General features: G+C 35.1%; 1 protein-coding gene across 3 annotated transcripts in view; it reads right to left on the reverse strand.

The window, feature by feature from the left end:
- The window catches only part of LOC145279844 (ciliary microtubule inner protein 5-like), a 135,966-nt gene that overhangs the window by 10,201 nt on the left and 103,014 nt on the right, over positions 1 to 22,751 (reverse strand). For all 3 annotated transcript variants that reach the window (XM_080131287.1, XM_080131286.1, XM_080131285.1), the window contains exons 2-3: positions 11,583 to 11,723; positions 7,483 to 7,522 (exon numbers count right to left, since the gene is read on the reverse strand). In XM_080131287.1, the coding sequence (XP_079987413.1) occupies positions 7,483 to 7,522; positions 11,583 to 11,723 (181 nt within the window). The remainder of the gene's footprint in view (positions 1 to 7,482; positions 7,523 to 11,582; positions 11,724 to 22,751) is intronic.

Here is a 22,751-nt window from a genome sequence, read left to right on the forward strand (position 1 = left end):
CATAAACAATTGAAAATAATTAAGGATTGTCATGCAAAATAAAGCGGTATAGGAACAGTATAGTTAACAAAGTCCCGCTCTCCATTTTAAACATGAGTTTCTAAATAACAGTAACTATATAGAAAAAAATTCTTAACTTAAGAACGGATGTGAATGTATTCTTAACTATTCTATACGTTCTCTCTACCAAACAATGTTCATGTGTTTACCCTAATCATAAATATTTGCCCGGTTATTACTACTGACAATGTCATAGATATGTAGTAGATTGATTTGTTTTAATGCACCCCCCCCCAAAAAAAAACAAGATACAGATAATTATAATAGTATTGTGAGAATTTTAGACTAACACCCTCGGCTAAAAATGATATTTTCTTTTGTTTTATTCGACTTTCATTTTGTTTCATGCGATTGCATATGCTCACCTTGAAAATCTTGCCGAAAAAGCACAAACAATTATTTTTAAATTTAACCTTTCGTACATTAATTTAACTTACTTTAGTTCAATGAAAATAAATATTTTGAGGGCTTTTTGGAATTTTGAAGGTTTAAACAGGTTGTCATATGCCAGTAGCAGGTGGGGATGGGGGGCAAAACAGGTACTTATATGCAGTGAGGGGGGGGATTTTCCGACCGCCCCGGGCGGCAAAAACTGATGCTATGCCACTGAGTGTAGGGATCGTTTCTGTGCCTCTTGGCTAAGATCAAAGTATTTGGAGGGTCTTACTAACCAAATTTTTTCATTCTTTATTTTTTCCCCACTCTATGATTTTCATCAATGAAATTATTGTATATGGACATAATTATTTTTAATAACATTTTTAACCATTCATGAAATTTAATTAGAACGTCTCCTGGAGTAAATTTGGTATTATGGCAATTGCTAATTCTAGTTAAGAGGAGGATAGGCAATTTTTAGATAGTGTGATTAAAGATGGCTAACAACGCATATTTACTCACACTTTTGAATGATCTTGTTTGCAAACAGGTCTGTATTCAACATCCGTGTGAGGTAGGCTCGGGGACGCCCACCTTGACGTATCATAAACGATCTGAGAGGCTGGCTTTCCTGAGTTGAACCCTGACAGAACAATGTGCGTACGGTCTAAAATGCCTTTTCCAACCTCATTTTTGGCCCTTCAGTCGAGAGTCATCACAAAGCGAGGAGTAAATTGCAGTCCTTAAAATGCTGGGCCGCACTCAAAAAGCTTCCTCAAACAATTGACCTTTCGCAATCTTCTAGAAAGGAACTCGATAAGGATCAATTCGTAAAACGGTTCTAGTGATTGGAGGAGGAGATCTGCTCCGAATGGAGTTGAACATCAAGTACGAGTCATCTCAACAAGTCTGAGTTCTCTATGACCTCGCGTTGCGTTGATTCTCAATGTCATACAATTCATTTCCAGAATGGAAAATTCGCTGTACTGTAGCATGCTTTTAAAAGAAACGCTTGATCACGCTTTATTCCAATGCCACAAACTCCGGTCGTTCGGAGTATATGTTGTATATATATCCTGAACATCCTCTGTTGTTAATTGTATTCTATTCTGGAGGCCGCGGGACAAGGAGAGATGAATGGTGTTTTTCGCAATTCTAGCTATAGCATGAATGGTGGTGTTGATGTTGCGTCTAAGACAAATCCAAGGAGTTGAATCTGACAGTATTTTTAAAACAGCGACTGAAGGTTTAGATTAGATGTGATAGAAAAAGATTATGTATTATTTGGATTTTTCGGACTACTGTTTTCATCTTAAGTATTATTTTTATTTTATAAAAATAACATTAAAAAAAAAAAAAAAATAACATCCCAAAATAATATCTAAAAAATTCAGAAACGGAAAAAGATGACATTTTTTGCTATTTGAATAAGGTGGATACAAGTAGCGAGCTTGTGTGTATGAGAAGGATTAAAATATGAATACTTAATCCCTGCCTGAGCAGTACGTTTTGCCTCTTAACTAATTGAGTTAATGAATTAACACCCTCACTCGATAATAGGAATCCTCCAAGATGCCAACTCCCCACTTTCAATTTTTTTTGTCCTCGGCCTCCCCCAAATTATATTTATCTTGGAAAGACACCACCCATTCTATTTCTCATTTTCCTACTTAGATCCCACTCCTATTTAGAGATCGAGCTGCTTATTTTTGATTCTGAACAAACCAAAATACAATGGGCGGTCTATTATTTAGAAAGAGTTGAAAAGGTCTTACTAAACGAATATTTTACTTTTTGTTCTTTCCCTACTTCTCATTTTATTTCAATGAAATCCTTGTATATAAATACATTTCTGAAAAAATAAGATTTCCAACAAATTTGGGAATACCTTAAGTAGAAAGATTCCTAAGGTAAATGTGGTATTGTGGTGACTGAAATGATTCTAGTTAAGATTAGGATAGATATTTTTATAATTTTAGACCAAAGGTAACCAACGATACCCATGATCCCTACAGCTTTGGTGACCTTGTGCCTCATTTGTTACAATGTAACATTTTTACATAATAGCAAGTAAATAATGCAAACTGTTCTGTCCTCGAGCAGAGGAAAGGACATTCTTCTGAGCTGAGAAAGGGGAAGAGAAAAGTGTAAGGAATAGAGAGGGGATGAGAGAAAAGCAGATAAATAGATAGATCGATAGAGAGGGTGGATGGAGAGAGGTAGATATGGAGAGAGAAAATTTAAGAGAGAAAAGAAAATGCTATGAACATTTTTTAACACTTCTATTTTGTCGTTCATGATCCGGACAACACCGAGTAGCTTTGCTAGTCATAAATAAATCCATTAATCATTTTGCAATTAGCGTAAAAGGAAATGAAAGGTCGGCGTGCTTCAACCCAATAAAACTCATTATGTCGGAAAACACCGAGAGAAGAAAGAAAAAGACGTCCGATCAATTTCTTTTTTTCTTTTTAGGTTTTTCTTTTTGTTACGTAGTAGGTGGCTGGGGATCTAGGGAAAATCTGATTAATTCCAAATTGAGGGAAAACCAAATACAAGCTAAGCGAATAGTATTAACAAGCACCTCAAACAAAATGTCCGCCAGGTGATTATTTCCGTTTAACAGTCCCAAGTGTCAATTGAATGTCAAGACGATAATGGAAAATTACGCTACAGGAGAAACGAAAGGTAGACATCATGGCCTAATTCGTACAAATACCATGTCATTTATCCAGCTTTCATAACGTGAGATATGTGAACATTATGTTGTGGCAAGTTATATGAATAGAGGGTAATCATCTAGTATAGTTAACAACCGAGAAATAATATATATATATATATATATATATATATATATATATATATATATATATATATTATTATTATTATTATTTATTTATTTATTTATTTATTTATTTATTTATTATAATAATAATTAAATACCTACAGACACTAGTGTTTCATCCTTTCGGGATTCTTCAGTGCAGGGTATCACGATTACTACCAGTCGAACGATTCGAACCCCGCGACACGAGACATCTCTGGCTCGATTAGCGGAGGCCGTATCAATTCGGCTACTATTAACCGTGTGAAATAGCGTTGAATTTTAAACATTTTAATTTAAATGTTCATTACGTCAGACAGACAGTGATCAAATCGTTATACGATGATCTACGCATAAGAGCTAAATATAAGAGCTATATATATATATATATATATATATATATATATATATATATATATATATATTAGTGATGGGACGATTCCAATATTTTTCCCGATTCCGATACAATTACCGATTCCGTGATAAATTCCCGATTCCGATTCCGATTCTTTATGAATCTCTAATCATTTAACTCTAAGATTGTTGTTCCCCCCCCCCGATTTTTGTAAAAACACATGTGAAATATGCAGATATTTTCCTAAACGTCAAAATACACTTGTGGTAGATGAACTATCGATTTTAGCTTCACTCGTAATTTAAAATCAATAAATATTTATTGTTTTGTCATTATTACCAGAAATGGAAGATTTTGATTTAAGCAAAAATTAAACAAAAAAAAAACAACAATTAACAGAATAGTTTTGGCATCGGGAAAGAGGCATCAATTTTACCGATTCCGATACTCCCAAATTTTCCGATTTTTCCGATTCCCGATTCCGATTAATCGTCCCAACACTAATATATATATATATATATATATATATATATATATATATATATATATATATATATATATATATATATATATATTTGATTATTAAAAAAATATATGCTTTTAGGGTGTATGTTCTATAATTTTTTTTTCCAAATTGCCACAATTAATTAAGCTCAATAAAAATGAATTTACACTTTCAGAGCATATAAATCGCTAGTAAACATTCCAAAACAAAAGATGTACCTGTTTCACACTGATAATGTTTTATTGTTAATATGGCGTGTCTTGCGCGTTTCATTGAATGGTGTAAATTCGCCAAAATATTAATCAGAGACAGATATATGTTCCTTAAAAAAAAAAGAAAGAAAAAGAAAAAAGAAACAGTTGGAGATTTTTTTTCCTTAAATAATAATGAAAGGAAATGGATGGACACTCTTATAAGCGTAACAAGATCTTACTTATAGAATATGTTGGAATCCTTCTTAAGAAGGAAACCACGAGAAGACGTTAATTTATAGCGCCATATTTGATTTCTATTTAATCAATATATATATATATATGTATATATATATATATATATATATATATATATATAAGTTATGAAACATATATGGCAATTAAGCTACACAGAATATTCCGCGTTTCATGCATGCTAGGATTCATCAGGGTCATGCGAGGAGTTGTGGTAGGCTCGCGTTTTTATATATGCACATTCGATTGAGTTTTTAGTAAGCCAATCAGCTTTCTAGTTTCCACCGCACCCTTCCCAATCAGCCAATGAGCAGGCACTTATAGGACAAAAGCCCAGTTGACCTCCGGTTCACCCCTTCCTTTGTGTGTACTATTTTAGCGGGGAGCGTAGATATTTAGTGTTCTGACCTATTTAAAACTAGGTTAAATGTGTTTTTTTTATGTTGGTTTATATATATATATATATATATATATATATATATATATATATATATATATATATATATATATATATATATATATATATATTTATATATATATATATATATATTTATATATATATATATATATATATAATATATATTATTATATATATATATATATATATATATATGTGTGTGTGTATATATAGTAATTTATAAAATATATATGCCGATTAAGCTACACTGAATATTTGGCGTTTCATCCACTCTAGCCCTCTCCACCCCAATACACATATACACACACACACACACAAATATACACGGTGCTAGTTGCCCGTTGACCCAGAAAAAGAGTTCATTCGCCTTTAAAAACAAGACCTTCCAAAGGGCGAATGCACATATACATACACATATATATACATACATATTATGTGTGATCGTTTATGTATATTCATGTTTTATTTAATTTATATATTTGTTTATTTTCTATTGTTGTTGTTGTTATAATAATAATAATAATAATAATAATAATGATAATAACAAACCAACCCCGGACAAGAACAACCATACCATAAATAAAAATACTAATAACGAACAAGATAAATGCAACTGTAGACACTGCACACTCTGCCCAGTTCAAAATAAATGTCTAACAAAAAGCGTAGTTTATCAGGCAACAATATTTGCAAAAGAAAACCCGAATAACAAGAAATATTACATAGGCATGACTTCCTTAGATTTCAAACCCCGATACTATGACTACAAAAGTACATTCAACAATAAAAACACAGTATAAAACAACACTAGCGAATAAATACTGGGAACTCAAAGAAAGCGGACATTCGCCAGTAGTCGAATGGAAAATAATAAGACAAGCTACCACGTGTAGGCATTTAGACGACCCATGTAAATTATGCTTTCATGAAAAATTTGCTATCCTGTACTTTAAAGAACCCCAAAATCTATTAAACTGTAGAAGAGAAATAGCAAATAACTGTGTTCACAAAATAAAACTTACTCTAGGATAGCGATACAAAATAGCTTTAAAACTAACAAAAACAATAGAAAATAAACAAATAAATAAATTAAATAAACATGAATATACATAAACGATCACACATATATGTATGTATATATATATATGTATGTATATGTGCATATATGTATGTACACATATGTATATTTATATATATATAAAAAAAAAAATGTCTGCCTTAAACCACTAACCTAGTTCTAAAACAGATCCTTTGTTCGATAAAATGCATGCCCATTGGCTGATAGGAAGGGGTGCAGTGGATACTCGAAAGCTGATTGGCTAACTAAAATCCTCAACAGAAGAGGACCATATAAAAACGATAACCAACCACAGAATTCGCGCATAAGCCTGACGAATCCTAGAGTGGATGAAACGCCGAATATTCAGTGTAGCTTAATCGCCATATATATTTTATAAATTACTAACTAGCTCTACCTACGTATTGAGCACTTTTGAAGTAAATACTAAAAGTTTACGCATAAATCTATACTTTCGTATATTAATTTTATGTGAGTAAATGAAGTAGTTATATATATATATATATATATATATATATATATATATATATGATAATTTATGTATATGTATGTTTATTTTATTTATTTATTTTCTATTGTTATTGTTAATTTTAAAGTTATTTTGTATAGCTATCCTAGAGTAAATTTTATTCTGTGAACACAGTTGTTCGCTATTTCTCTCCTACAGTTTAATAGATCTTGGGTTTTTTTAAAGTATAGGATAGCAAATTTTTCGTGAAGGCGTAATCTACATGGATCGTCTAGGTTTCTACATGTGTTTTTTTGTCTTACTATTTTCCATTTGACTACCGGCGAACGTCCGCTTTCTTTGAGTTCCCAGTATTTGTTTGCTAGAGTTGTTTTCATTCGGTGTTTTTTTTATTTTTGAATGTACTTTTGTGGTCATAATATCGGGTTTTGAAATCTAAGGAAGTCATACCTACATAATATTTCTTGTTATTCGTGTTTTCTTTCGCAAATATTGTGACCTGGTAACTATGCTTTTGGTTAGACATTTATTTTAAAGTGGGAAAAGTGTGCGGGATCTACAGTCACATTTATCTTGTTAGTTATTAGTGTTTTTGTTTTATATATATATATCGTGATAAGCGGAGAGTACATACAGCACCTGGAATTCCCAAATGGTCGCTCATTTTAGTACTGACCATGCTCAACGTTGTTTAACTTTAGTAATCAAATAGGAACTGATATGTCAATGGAATGATGCCGTATCAATCGAGTATATTTCATGTAAAAAATGATAGAGTAGAGAAAGACTAGCAACGTCTCATCTGTGAGAAAGAGGTTGTCGAAAACAAACGTAATCATCTTCCGCAAGATTGCAAAGTCGATTTGGTGCAAGACCTTCCCAAATGTGGCAGCATTACCCTAGCTAGTGTATCTTAAAACTAAATATGAATAGAAGTTTTAACACTCACCTTTGGATCAAACCTCGTGAGGAATCCCCAATTTGTTTCCCTAAAATAAAATTAAAAAAAAGATCACCAAATGAAAACAGAAATTAATTATTAAAATTTACGAACTGAATATATATGTATATAAATATTTTTTTTTAATTCAATTTATAACATTATATAATCAATTCTTAATGCTACAATATTTTAAGTTATGAATTTATTATATTTTATACTAGAATATCTTGTCCTTTTCTTTTCCAGTTTTAACAACTAGTTCTTTACTTTTCCATGTTTAAGCTTAACCACATTACATTTCATGCTCGTATTTTTCTATTGTAATTTTAATATATTTTTTATTATGGGGGTGGGGTGAAAAATAAATGTAATAGACTGAGCAGGTTTAAATAAAATCTATGTAAATAAAGTATATTTAAATATAGTACATTTAAAAAAATAAAACGCAAATATGTTAGAAAAAATATATTAACAAAAAAATCTTAAAATTTTATCCAAATATATAAATAAGCAGTTTTAAAGCCAAAAGAATAGCGAAAGTATTGTATCAATTTTGTGCTTCCATACCTCAATTGACAGACCTGCTGCCATCTTTGAAACTTCGTCTCATTTTGTGCACCATTACTAAAAGCGGTGCTCATAGGGGATCAGCCACCCCATCGATTAGTATATGTACAGTCAGTCGAACTCTACAGAAGACGGGGACGTTTCCGTTTTCATATTGTTTTTACTTGTTTCGTGGGCGTAAAGGACCAAAAGCTATTGCACATGAAGTGGAAAAAAAGGGAAGGCACACAGAAAAAATAGAGAAGGCTAGAGAGTTAAAAATAAAACAAAATAGAGAATAGAAAAAGAATATTTAAATTTAGCAGGTGAAAAGCATTATTTACAATAATAGGATGGCAACAAAGTAAATGTTTGCATCAGCATTTTAACTTGAATCTTTAAATTTAAATTTAATATTCATATTTTGTTAAATGTTGAATTGAATATTTATTCACTAAATACGTAAGTGATATTTCTTAGGAGTTTGAATTTTATTAATGATTCCATGGGTTCCTATTTACAATGCCTCCCCACGGGACAGAGTTAGACACCAGGGTCGTTTTTTAACGTGGAGAAAAGGAACAAAAATAAAAATTGTCTCAGTCGTGAAGGATTTCTCCTCCACTGACAGAAAACAAAAAATTCAAGTGCAGCATCTGAAGAACAGATACTACACTGTGATCTTGTCCCGAAGGCCAAGTACGGTGTAATGGTTGCATTTTTTTTAGAGGATCACACTGTAAAACAAAAAATTATTTATTTATTTTTTTTTTCTAAATATTATATTTACCAAACCTATAGCATATGAGAAGCTTTTGTTGCAGACCAGGATATAAATACCCTAACTCGCTACAAAAGAAAATAATGAAACGAATGGAATGAAGGAAACAAAAACTCAATTGCTGGATAAAATAAACATGTCGTTTATTTTCTGTCGAAAATAAAATGGTTTAGGTGAAACACGTGTTCATTCATGCGTTGACAACTACATGCGTGGAAAAGAAAGGAATGAAGTTGAGGACAAGAAATGGCCGTCCGCATGTAGAAAGGGAAATAGAAAGTGAGTGTTGGCCTCAGCAAAACCGTGCGTTCATGATAGCAGTCATCCACATGGAAAAGTCTTCAAGCCAAGAGCTATGGACGCCGAACTTGCCTGGTTGACGAACCCAGGCAAAAAGGGAAGAAAGAGGAAGTTGAATGGTGTTGTGGACTTTTATATCGGGGTGAGTGTTCTGACTGCGCATGTCTAGAATTCCTTTCAGGGGAAGTAACGTTTCCCATGTGTGTGTACATGTGCGCGTTTGTGTGCATACATGTGTGTATGTTAGCATGTGTGTGTGTATGCACGTGAATGGGAGTGTATATACGTGAATGTGAATATATGTACGTGTCTGTGCATATGTGCATGTGTACATGTGGGTGTGTGTATGAGGATGTGTATATGTGTGCGTGTGTGTGCGTATGTGCGTGCGTACATGTAGGTGTGTATATGTGAGGAAAAACATGTTCGAACACTTTTTAGCTAATTTTAGTAAAATAACATTTTTCTTAAAATTTTCTAAAAATAACAAAAAAAAAACAAAAAAAAAACAAACAAACAAAAAACAAAATCTTTTAACTAATTATAAAATATTTTCAAGTCATATTCATTTTCAACTTTTTATTATATTTCGGTCATCCATCACCTTATTTTAATTGACTGTTAACACCAAAATAAGTATACGTGTAGTTTAGTTTGGCAATTGTCATTAGGTACTTGGAGACTCATTTGTTGATTTAAATTCTATCAATTAAATTATTCAGGCTACATTAAAAATACTTATTTCTGAAAAGGTACACTTCATTACTGGTTATCTCCAACTTAACAACCTCTCCAGAAATAAAGATCAAAATTAATCTTGTAATGGCTACGATTTACCATTAACTACTAAAAATCGTTAAAATAATGATTTTTTTAAAAATAATAAAAAGAAAGTAATTGATCAAGTTACATGATTTTTAAAATTTGATATTTTCGATCCATGACGGGCAGATGTATAGCGTAAAGATTTTTGTGTATTTTTATTTTTCAATATAGGGGGAAGTTTTGACAACCACCCAAAAATTCACCAGCAAGGCAATATCTATCCATTTTCTTATGTGTTGTTTGGTGCGTTTCAATACGTACTTATAAAATAATAATAATAATAATAATAATAATAATAAATAAAAGAATAAATAAATAAATAAACAGAGGTCTATAATGTGTTAAGATTATAATTCTAAAATAAATTTAAGATGGTGATAGTTAACAGGAAAAATGTGATAAACTAATTGTCTTAGCTTTTCTCGAATCAGAGTATGGTAACTTTTTGTTTATTTGCTCTACTTAAAAGTAAAGAATCCAAACAAAGGGTGCGGCACTCATTAGCTGAATAGAAATAAATAGAGTGTGAAGGACGAAGGAGTAAAAAAGAAAGGCATCCAATTGCTTAAAAGTTAAAGTAAGCACTGATTAGCTATAAAAACAATCCTAAAATAATGTATTGTAAATCTGTGTAATTAGCCTGATGCTTTTCCATGGAAATATAACATAAACGTTTATTTTTATGTGTAGTTTACGTGTTTAGTAGTTGTTATAAGATAATTGGAGACTCATTTGTCAATATAAATTGTTAGAATATTCAAAAAAATTTAGTAGTTTCAGAGATATTGGCATTTAAAATGATATCAAATGTTTAGGGACATCCTCTATTATGTATTAGATTATTCAGACTGCTGTCCTTATCTTGGGTATTATTCTTACAACGTTCAGCAGATGTAACTTCTGACCTTCCGCATCTTGTCAAACTCGGGAATTCGTACAAAATATTGAACCGAAACCTATAGCTTCCTCGCGTTCTGTCATTCATAATCATGTATATGATATAATAAGTAATTTGTAGTTGTATTCTTAGTATCGCCTTCATCGAGGATTAAACTTTCAAGCTCCAGGGGACTATCAATTGATTATTACTTAACACTTTTTCTGTTACATCACGGGCCCTTGCAGAAAGAGAGCAAGCTACTCTCATGGATTAAAAAAACAGCTCCATTCGATATCCCATGCGGATTTCTGAGTCCAACAGAAAGGTTCCCAAATCTGACAAGACACACGCCTGAAGGTCGAATGTTATATCGGTCAAAATGTTGTGAGAATAACATCCAAAATAAGAATAGTAGTATGAATAATACAAATAATCCAAAGAAAACTGTTGACTTTTTAATATTAAACCTACATAGCTACCCCGCAATATTTGATTCTACCTAGCTTTCTTCTTTTGATAAACGTTGATGCATGTCATTAAGAATTTTAAATTTTAATTAGATTTAAGTATTTATTTTGTTGCCATTCTATTTTAGATAATCTTTTTTCCAAATTTAGATATCACTTGTTTCTCTATTTTCTTAGTATCCAAATAATCCAAATTACAAATTCTCATCTAAAAGAATTCCGAAACATCTTAATTTAAGCATAACTTTTATTGAATCTTTTATTTTAAGTTAAGTCAAGTGTATTCGAATAATCAGAAATTACTCACCAATCTTTTACAATCTGTCGTTCGCTGTTGAGATATTCCCGCCATATTTTATCCTGTGCGACAAAATCCACACCATCTTGTTCTTGGCTATTGGATTTATGTTCATTAGAACTGCCAGATTTCTTATTTCCAGTAAAAGAACTAAAATAAAGAAAAAATATTAATTACATCAGATTTTCTTGTTTCATTCTTTTTACATAACACATTATGTTACAAAAGTCTTGGATACATTTCAATTTTTATATTTACTGAACTGTGAATGGCATAATTTTAAAGCTAAATTCATCAAGTATTTTTTGTAATGCTAATATTTTTTTTTTAGATCGAATAATGGCCTTCATTCAACCAGAAAAGGCATTTGTGCCTTTGAATTTACCAAGTCGACACCAAAATTCAGAGTCTGGACTATTATTAAAATGGTCTTTTTTCTGTTGACTGCGATATGTTGCTGGTCTTGTGTAGTTCTAGGAGATCTGCCTTCCCAAACTTTGCCTTCTCCCTTTGAGAAGGGTTTAGGTAATTGCTAGTCGCCTAAGTTGTGCCTACTGGAGAATGCCAAAGGGGATGCCCAGGAATTTTTTGTTGGTCAAAGTGCTCTTCCTCTATGGCGCTGACTCTTCAATCCCATTTATTTTACCCTTGTGTCACATCTTACCGCTATGGAAAGGAGATAAATAAGGGTAGCATACCCTGTATATTGAAGATAACGCATCATCAAAGAGAATAATGACAATGTTGAACTATACAAGATAATTAATTTTTATTGGCAACTTGTCAAGACAATGCAAAATAAAGTGTTGGCAATCTATGATGGTTGGAAGAGTTCAGAGAACATTTCGAGTGAGAATTATTTAGTATATAAGAAGGAATCGAGTAAACATTTATTTCGGTTGGCACTATGTGCTTTTATACGTGTGTAAATGGAATAGGCATGTAAACGCGCACGCGCGTGTACATTACCAATGAGAGAGTATGTACGAACTTTTGTGTGAGAGAGTTCAGTTACCAGCACGCATATGTTGGTACTGTGCTTAATAGTTCATGTGTGTCTCGTTGCAAAATATATTTATGCCTATTGCAGCCATGTAAATTATTTAGTTGAAAGAGTACACACTCGTGCCGGAGTATTTTCTTCTCTTCACTTCACTTACGACAAAGACATTTCGCAACAGTAAATCTTTCTTCTTTCTATCAATAACAAAGATAAATAACAACAATCCAAAACAAAGCTAAATGCCAAGTAAAAGATCCATTTTCTTTTATTCAGCTATTTTGAACTCCGAACAACTTGCATAATCACATTCACTTCGTAATCAAATGATTCTAGATTCGCATGCCACAGTTTCTTACAACATGCACAGGGTTCATAAAGATTTTCAATGTTCATTTTCAAGGACTTTTCAAGGCTTTTCAAAATTTTCCAAGGCCTTCTCCAAACAAAATTCAATATAATAAACCAAAAAATTTAATAATTGATAACAGAAAAAGTCATTTTTATTTCTTTATTTCATGAAGTAGTTATAAAAGTAACACAGTTACATGAACTTCTCTAATGCACAACAAAACTGGTCAACTATTTACAGCTTCACTACACATTCATTTATTGATTCTGAATCGTTTTCAGTTCTTGTTTAGTTTGAAGCCTTTCTTTGAGTTTAGTCAGTTCATTTTTTTTTTTTTTTTTTCAAAGGTCGATTTTCTGAAAGCATATGACTTTGTCAAGATTCAAATTCCCAGAATTTTCTGCTTTCAGAGCAAGGGCATCTCCTGATGAAATCATTGACATAATGTCATTTTCTACTCTCACTTTCTTCTTATTTAGTTTTTCTGTCTGTTCAAGGTCTGCTTTTCTCTGGAGTTTTTGTCTACCTTTTTATCTCTCTTCTTTTTGTTTTTCCAAGTACATGTTATGTTATATAGTTATTATTATTAGTATTAGACGATACCACTTGTGCGCGTATGTTACGTGAGTTCTTATTAGTAAAGCTATGAGTCTTAGTGAGAGTTCTTGTCTTATTACATATGATGTTGTATCTTAGAGAGAGAGAGAGATGTTGTTGTAAGAGAGATTGTTCGTTTATAACTATTCCTATATTTTAAATGTTCATTACTTAGACGTGTAGATATGAAGAAAGCTCTTAGAATGATGAGATAGTGTTCAGACAGTCTTAGTGTAGATATGATGTAGATTCACATTGTGGATATGAGATGTCGAGACGTGTATGTAATGACATTTTATAACACAGACATATAATAACAATACAATTTACCTTTTTGTAGAAATCACAAACACAAAGATGAGCTTTATCACAAAACACATGATGAATTTATTTCTTTACGACCGGTCGTGATTTCCTCATTAAGAATTCAAAGTTTCACATTTTAGTTTCTGAAGTGACGTCTCGCTTCAGACGTCTGCCTGTCTCTGAGTTTTCTCACTGACCGTCTCCCCGACCAACTAACTCTCACTTCCTATATTGAGAAATCCATGCACCCCGGCCACGTGAGCAAAATTCACGTGTTTCAACATGCGCGACTTTGCACGTTTCCGACATTGATTTCCCAATAACCTATTTTTTCTTGTGTTGTTTCCACAAAGGAATTTAACCTACATATCTAATTTATTTAACCCATATTTTATTATCCACATTCTTTTAACAATTGAATAGTTTATTTATTATTTATTTCATCCGAATTAACAATTTACTGGACATTCCATTTAAACCTATTGTTCTTTAAAACTTATGTCCAGGGTTCGATTTCTGTTTTCTCTTATTTTCATTTTAACTAATCTCTCTATTTTTATATTTACATGAACAGGGGACAGCCCTTATCATGTAACAGTTATACCTGTGTCCAGCCATTAAGCATGAAACAAGCAGGGGATTGGTTATTGGGATTTGACACACCTCTCCTGCTGCTTTAACCTGGTCACAGATGATTCACTATGCCACTACAGTCTCATCCTTCATATTCTCCACCTCTATTTCCTTGTTCACGGAGAATCCTCTCTCTATACTGGCCTGGCCACGAGAGAGCACCAGAACAGTCCTCACAATTTAAAACAGCTTGCTGTAACAAATATCAGCCATGTAGGTTGCAAATAGTTAATCTAGCCTGTCATTTTCACTCCTGTGGTTGAACCCAACAAATTTTTCCAATCCAATGACAGGTATCTGCTCAAAAAGAAGTGATGTAAAATGAGGGGGGGGGTTCACCTCAAATACACAAACGGAATGTTCAAGAAAGATTATCGCTACAGTCCTCTGTCTCTTCTCTCTTGGCTGATCGGGAATCATCTCCCAGCACCCAGAAATGAACATCGTTTTATAGGTTCCATCTTCATGCACACACGAGATTATGCAAGAACGGACGAAATAAAAATGCTGGCCGCCATGTTTGTTCTTCCTTTTCTTCGCCTGAACTCACTCGCTGAGCACCCACGGTAAGACTTCTCTTTCTTGCTTCTAACCACATGCCTCCCTGATCTCAAGATCACATTTCATAGTCTCTCATCCACTGTGGCGGTCGCCTCTCTCTACTTGGCCTCTGAGGTGTCTTGTCCTCCTCCTGTGGCTGCACCCTCCCCTCCACTGCTTCGCCCTCAACTGGTCTGACGTCGAGAATGTGCCTCGGGACTCCTCCCACCACAATGTTGCTACTAGTGTTCCTCCCAGTCACGCGACCCCTACTCCATGGTGTGGTGCAGCGCGCCCCCGGTGGCTTCACCCATACCTCGTCCCCGAGTTTAATTGTCCCTGTGGCCTCTACTTCTCGGCTTGCTGGCTCCACCCTGGGATGTCTCCAGGAATATGCAAACATTGACAGTTGCGGGACCGTCTCTGGTACTTGTCCCAGTTTAGGCGACATGTTATACCAGAAGATAGCTTGCTCAGGTGAGGTGCCTCCTCTTTCCACAACTGCCTTTATGGTGCGGTGGTTTCTCTCTACAATCCCGTTGCCACTAGGTCTGTAGGCAGCTCTGAAAAATTGTTGGATCTTCCATTTCTTCAGTACTTCTGTCACTGCTACTGACTTGAACGCAGTCCTGTTGTCGGTTAACAACTCTTCCACGGGGCCTCGCTCCAAAAACACCTCATCAAGGATTGCCGCTATTTCATTGCCTGTTCCTCCACGTAGCTTCTTCCATAGGGCAAATCGCCCGGGCCTACAGTCAATCATGGTCAGGTAAAGTCCACCCCTGTAATGGGTGACATCGCATGCCAGTCTCTCCCAGGTCCCACTCACCTCCAATTGGCCAGCTTCATGCGTGCTTGGAGCAGGATCAATCGACTGACATCTGTCGCATGTCCTGACCACTTGCCTCACCTGCTCCTTGGTGATCCTCGGGTCAACTTTTTTCACTAAGTACCAAGTCCTCTCTACCCCCATATGGTGCAAATTGTGCAGTATTCGCATGCCAACGTCATCTAGATCCGATGCAGCAACAACATCTTTCTTTGGCAACAGCCAACTCTTCTTCACTCTCGTGAGAGCATCTGCTCGGTTCTTTTCAGAAGCCACCATGTCTATGCGATGCTTCAAACAAAACTCTTGTATTAGCTCAGCCAGCACCCCAAGCCTGCGCTTCACTAACATCTCCACAGCCCCTTTCGTTTTTATCCTTTTTTCGCTTGAAATGAGAGACTTTAGCCAAGCAAACACCGTGGCAGAGTCTGTTTTGATGCAGATGTCACGTAGTCCCCATTTCAAGGCCAGATTGACTCCTTTTATTGTCACGTCTAATTCCGCCACATTGATGTGGCTGACGTCATTCTTTTTCCTCAACCAGGCTGCATCTTCTGCAACTACTCCTCCAATTTCCAAAACGACCCCTGTTGCAATGCTGCTCGCATCGCACCACACGACTCCATCCAATGTTCGCGGTATGTTCCAGGTTCCCTGGACTGGGTCTTGCCGTTCTGCTTCTTTCAGGAGCTCTTCCATCATGGCGACCGTTCTTTCTCCCACCTTATCATTCCATCCTCGTCCTTCGGCGTGTCTCTTTATGTAGCTGCATGCTGGTCTAAGCCAGCTAGCAATAGGGTAATATCCAATTAACTTTCCGCATATGGAAAAAAGTTCACGTCTGTTGAGCTCCTGCTTCAGTTGTGGGATCTCGTTTCCCCTGCGAAACTCTAGGCGCCTGATGCACCTCGTTTCAGTTTTAGGCCCAAAGCAGCCCTCCGTCTAATTTTTCCGGCTCTTTGGCGACCAACCCGAACCTCTTCAAATGAGCCACCACCTCCTTGGCAGTTACCACAGTTTCATTCACCAGAATGTCGTCTATGTATGAGCTCACTACCCCATCTCCCTTTCCCATTTTATCAGCTCTCGGAAATCCAGGACCGGTCTTACTTTCCCTTTAGTTGTTTGCAGAACGGCCATCAACGGCAAAATGCCCGACTCCACATCATCCGTCCAAGGCATCAGTATCCCCTCCTCAATCCATCGGTCGACTTCCTGCTCAAACTCCTTTCTCGTCCCTCCTCTAAGCGAATTTGTGTAGCACGCCACCCTGCTTGTCAGCGATGGCGCTTGATGTTTCCATGCCCACTCCACCGTCCACCGCTCTCCATCGAATTCGGTTCGGAAGTCCTGATCTTTGATCGACAATTTTCTTTCCTCCCCGGCCTTGTTGATCCCTCTGGGGGCGTTCTCCGTCACCGCGCACTCAGCTAGTCCGAAACTCACATTGTCACATGTGATGGTAACACCGCCAAGGCGGCATATAACATCCATTCCAATGATGGCTTGGACACCAGGCACCAGGCGATCAGTGACAATTGCATGGACCCTCATCCGACGTTCAGCAATATCAATAGTAACGGTCTTCCTCCCTCGACACTTCACTCGCGACCCATCGAATGCCACTACTTCATCCTTCCCTTTCCATCTTCTGACCAGAGTAGTGTGCACCATGGTAGTGGTGCAGCCAGTGTCAATCAGGGCCATAACTTCCTGTCCTTCCACCGCAATCTTCTGTTTGGGCATCTGCTGTGGGTGCGCCTCTGTTCTCGAATCGGGGCGGCCGCTGGCGCGTCGGCTTCCCCTCGCCAGTTTCCCGAACTTGTGCATTTTACCGCTAAATGGCCTCTTCGATTGCATTTGTAACACACTGTCCATTGCAAGAACTTCCTGCAGTCTCTTCTCATGTGTGGTCCCCCGCATTCGAAGCATGCGATCCGCGGGTTTGGCAGATTCCTGCCCACATCCTGCTGTACCGTTGCTGTCGTTCCTCCAGGCTCCGTGGGCTGGGTGCTCACCAAGATTTTTGCAGTTCTAAGCAGCTCACTCACATCCAGCGTCTCCACCCCCGGTACCTGCTGCAACCTTTTCGATATTTCTTCCAGGAACCCGGTAACAAAAGTCATCTTGACTACGTGACTCGTGGCATATCCTCTGATGCCCGACAACTCAACCAATCTCCTTATCTCATTCGCATAGACATCCACAGATTCACCAGTCCACCTCTTCTCTTTCAACTTATTAAAGGCCTCGAAAGGCCCCTCTGCGAAAGCTTCGATCAGTCGACCCTTGATGGCGTCTGTGTCACCCTGTTCCCGCTCGCTGAGCTCCAAATAGAGGGCCAGTGCGTCCCCTTCCAGAAACAGTGGTATTACTGCGGCCACATCATCCAGCTTCTGAATCCTTGCTACAAGGTCCACTTTTTTAAGCCACGCCACCACATCACCGTCGCCATTAAAAGGCTTAATCATATTGCTTAAGCCTGCGTTGGCCATCGCCGAAATAGCTTGATGTAAAATGGGGGGGGGTTCACCTCAAATACACAAACGGAATGTTCAAGAAAGATTATCGCTACAGTCCTCTGTCTCTTCTCTCTTGGCTGATCGGGAATCATCTCCCAGCACCCAGAAATGAACATCGTTTTATAGGTTCCATCTTCATGCACACACGAGATTATGCGAGAACGGACGAAATAAAAATGCTGGCCGCCATGTTTGTTCTTCCTTTTCTTCGCCTGAACTCACTCGCAGAGCACCCACGGTAAGACTTCTCTTTCTTGCTTCTAACCACAAGAAGTATCATATTCTTTCAGCACACTATCACACCCATCTCCCTTTACCGTCCTGTTGTGCATAAGAATGTTTGATGCACTTTTAAATTGGCTTCTACACCGTACCCGCTTGGTGGTCATTAGTCTTGGGTTTAGAGAAGGCATTTATTTTTAAACTTCCGGTATGAGAGTTACGTCCCTTTACTGTTATTATATGGAAAACAAAGGGACGCAACTTTTGTATTCACGATAATATTCAATTTTATTTTCATTATTTTAAAAATATTTTAATGGTAATTCTATTAATACTTAAAAATAATTTAATAGTATTGATTTTGATTTTATTTTTGATATTTTGACACAAATTTATACTGGACATAAAAAAATACGCTTTTCAAGGCCTTTTAAGGCATTTTCAAGCCATTTCCCATATTTTCAAGGACTTTTCAAGGCAATTTAAAAAATAAGGCATTTCAAGGCAAAACTTAAAATTCAAAAGCTTTTCAAGTTTGTGCAAACCCTGGGGCATATGCTAACTGGCGCTTATGTCAATGGATACTTAAATCTAAGGGAGATAACCAACATAGATATAGCAAAAATAAGCTTATTTTGCAAGGTATAATTTGGGGCGCTAAGATTATCAGCAGAATTATGAATGTTAAATGAAAAAAAAAAAAAAGAAAAGAAAGGAATGATTACACTATTATTGTGGCCGAATTCCGGAAATTGCCGAAGCAGTTTACGAAAAGGAAACACGTTAGCGATCAAACTATATCTGAATAAGGTTAGCCTCAGAAATTGCCGAAGCAGTAAAAAAAAAAAAAAAAAAAAAAAAAAAAATGCATGAATGCTATACCAGACCTGCAAGCGCCAGGTGAAGTTAGTCCCGGCAATTGCAAAAAAAAAAAGTTAATTAACAAACTGAAAATATAATAATGTTACACAAAAGTAAACAACCTGCTACAATGAAACGATGTTAATTAATCAACAACAAAAATTAAATAAACTTGTTAATTAATGAAAATAAAAATTTTTATTATTCATTTAATTTTTGATAAGAGTTTTGACAATTCAGATATTCAGGTAGAGAAAGGACGGTATAATTTTATTATTATTAAATTCAATTTTTACGGTATATTTTGTTTATTGAATTTCTAGGTGAAACTATATAATAGTAAAAAAATAAATAAATAAATAAATTTTAATCATAGCCAGAAATTGACGGTTTAAATACTTCAAAATATCCTTCAAAAACGTTTTAATCACCCTGACGTTGACTGATTACCTAAAACAAAGAAAAGCAAATTTCTTATTTTTTTAATTTTTTTATTTTCGTTTAAAAAATTTTTAAATGACGGTTTAAATACTTCAAAAGCTCCTCCAAAAAAGTTTTTTATTTTCCTTAATTAACAAGTTTATTTTTGTTTTTGATTAATTACCATAATTTCATTGTAACAGGTTGTTTACTTTTTGCTCGTTAATTAATAAGCGCTCCAAATTATACCTTGCAAAATATGCTTATTTTTGCTACGTTTATGCTGTTTATCTCCCTTAGATTTAAGTATCCGTTGACATAAGCGCCTGCTAACAATGTTGGCTTATTTTTCCGTTTCTTTACACTGTTACCACATTCACATCACGTGTACACTACTTTCCGAGGGCCTTTCGGACATAGGTGCATGTTGTCTGAAGAAAAATATCAGAACAGAGAAAGAAAACTGTGTTTGGGTTTTTATAGAACACACTGGAATTCGAAGTGAATATTATTTTTTTTTTCGTCTATTGATTGGCTGAAAAAAAATTGTTGATTGGAGATTTTGTCTAATTGAGAATCGATACGTAAAAACATCATTCACTGCCGCTGCTGCTTTTAACAACACATGCTAGGTGTATCAATAATATATTGACACTGTCGTTTGGTCACTAATATTTGTTATATATCCTCTCCCTTTAAGGATAGGATGAATTAAGAATAAGCGAAGTTGGATAACTAAAAATAAAAAGTTGTATATTTAAGGCTTCCGCTCGGATAATGGATACCTCCCGTAAGTGTACTTGTACGTAAAGTTTATTGTAAAGCAGGAGTTGTGTAAACTTCAATTGCATCTCTCCTGAACAGGTATTGCTTGAATCCAATAGAAAAGAGAAATTTAAGACGCCTGGAAACAATGACGGGATAAGCTAAGAAAGATTGTTGTTATTTCGGAGTTTTCTGTTGCTTCACAAGAGAAGAGAGAACAAAAAAGAAATTGTTATCACACGCGGCAGCAAGATCTATAACAATTTCATCCACGTGACCCGATACGATCCTGAACAACTCAGTCAATTAGAACGATGCCATGACATTGGAAATGTATTATTTTATTTAAAACAAAGAACACCTTTACTAAAGTTATGATTTTCAGTAGTAAAAAAAAAAATAATAAAAAATATATTTTTGCGTTTTTTTTTAATGAAAATATAGTATCGTAAATTGTAACAATAAAAAAAAAAAAGAAACAAATTTTTTTCAGGAACATTATGAAAACCCCCACTAAAGTCCATATTAATGAATTCGATAACTCGAACAAAAATTAATTTCTCCAACTACCGACAGTATCATTTAAGTAAGCATTGTTTATTTAATATTTTCACACAGAAAAATTATAATTGAAAAAATATTTCTACTTTTTTTTTTTTTTAGATTACATATTTCGCGTAATTTTTATATGTAAGATTCTTGTATTTTCCTTGCTTGAATGAACGTAAATTTTCCGGCGTAACACAAGTTTTATATAATCTTGAAAAAAAATTAATCGAAAAGCAGGAACACAGAAAAATAATTAAATTAAAAAATAATTAAAAAAATTATACAAATGTTCACGATAGTAATGTACGGATGCACGGCTGAGAACAAAAAGAAAACCAGCACCCCTTTCCTCCCTCCAACTACCTGACGTCATTTTCAGATAGCCTTTTGACTTTCTGGGCTTCCGTAGAATCATCGCTTACACGACTTCGTTTGCTTATGTTTAAGTGAAGCCGGAATCTCCCGCGTTGGGGGCTAATTAAGCCATTTTTTTTTGTACAAACAAGGCGTTTTTTTTTTATTATTTAACTCAGTATCTTTGAAATAGACCCAGAAAACTAATATTTATCTTTCAAAGTATTTTTACAATTAATTTATTTAACTTAAAAATTTAGCTGAATTTGTCAGCTTCTGAATGTCGCCGTGAAAACATTTTTCATTATAGCCTTTTTTTTTCACGCGTATAAATACTTTTTCCTTTTGAAAATTAACTTTAGGCTTTAATCTTTCAAATGTAATCAAAAAGTAGTCGGAAACTTGCTAAAAAATTATGATAAACCGGCTTTCAAAACCATGTCCCACTAATTTTTCCGCAATTTTTGCCCGTACCTAATATATATATTACACACACACACACACACACACACACACACACACACACACACACACACACACAGTAAGTCACAGGGAAAACAAAACTGCGAATATTTCAACAAAAATTTTATAAGCAGGTTTAAAGACTTCCTCCCTCACTCAAAGAGAGCAAGGAGCGTTCTAAAAACATCCGTTTCTCGTGACTCACTCCTACTCTCTCTCTATTATATATATATATATATATATATATATATATATATATACATATATATATATATTTTTTTTTTTTTTTGAATAAGGGAGTAGTCACCAACAATGTGTATTTTTTAACATTATTTTATTATTCCGTGTCTTGGTTTTTCATTGGGAATTATGTTTGGATCATTGTAATAATGTTTTTAAGTCACTGAAATCGTTTTTACGCGCGTTTCAGACGTTCTGCGATGCGCCCTCGTCAGAAATTATTTTCAAATGTGTTGGAGATGTAAAAATGGCGGATTTTCGTAATTAATTTGAAGTTTTTCCAAGGGGTGGAGGCTTGTAAGTGTTTATTATTCATTGGTATGCTCAATTTTTATTACTCTTTTATTGCTTTTTTATTGGGCTTGTCAAGGGAGACCGCTGACCTGGCTATCTCTTTCTGCAAATGTTTTTTTCTTTTCCTTTAGGGTGGGGTAGGGTGTGTGTGTGTGTGTGTGTGTGTGTGTGTGTGTGCGCGCGCGTGTGTGTGCGTGTGTGTGTTTGCTTTTGTTGGTTTGGGAATGTGTAT

This window comes from Euprymna scolopes, chromosome 7 (assembly GCF_053919585.1).
Source record: "Euprymna scolopes isolate OS-2025 chromosome 7, ASM5391958v1, whole genome shotgun sequence".
Taxonomy (NCBI): Eukaryota; Metazoa; Mollusca; class Cephalopoda; order Sepiida; family Sepiolidae; genus Euprymna; species Euprymna scolopes.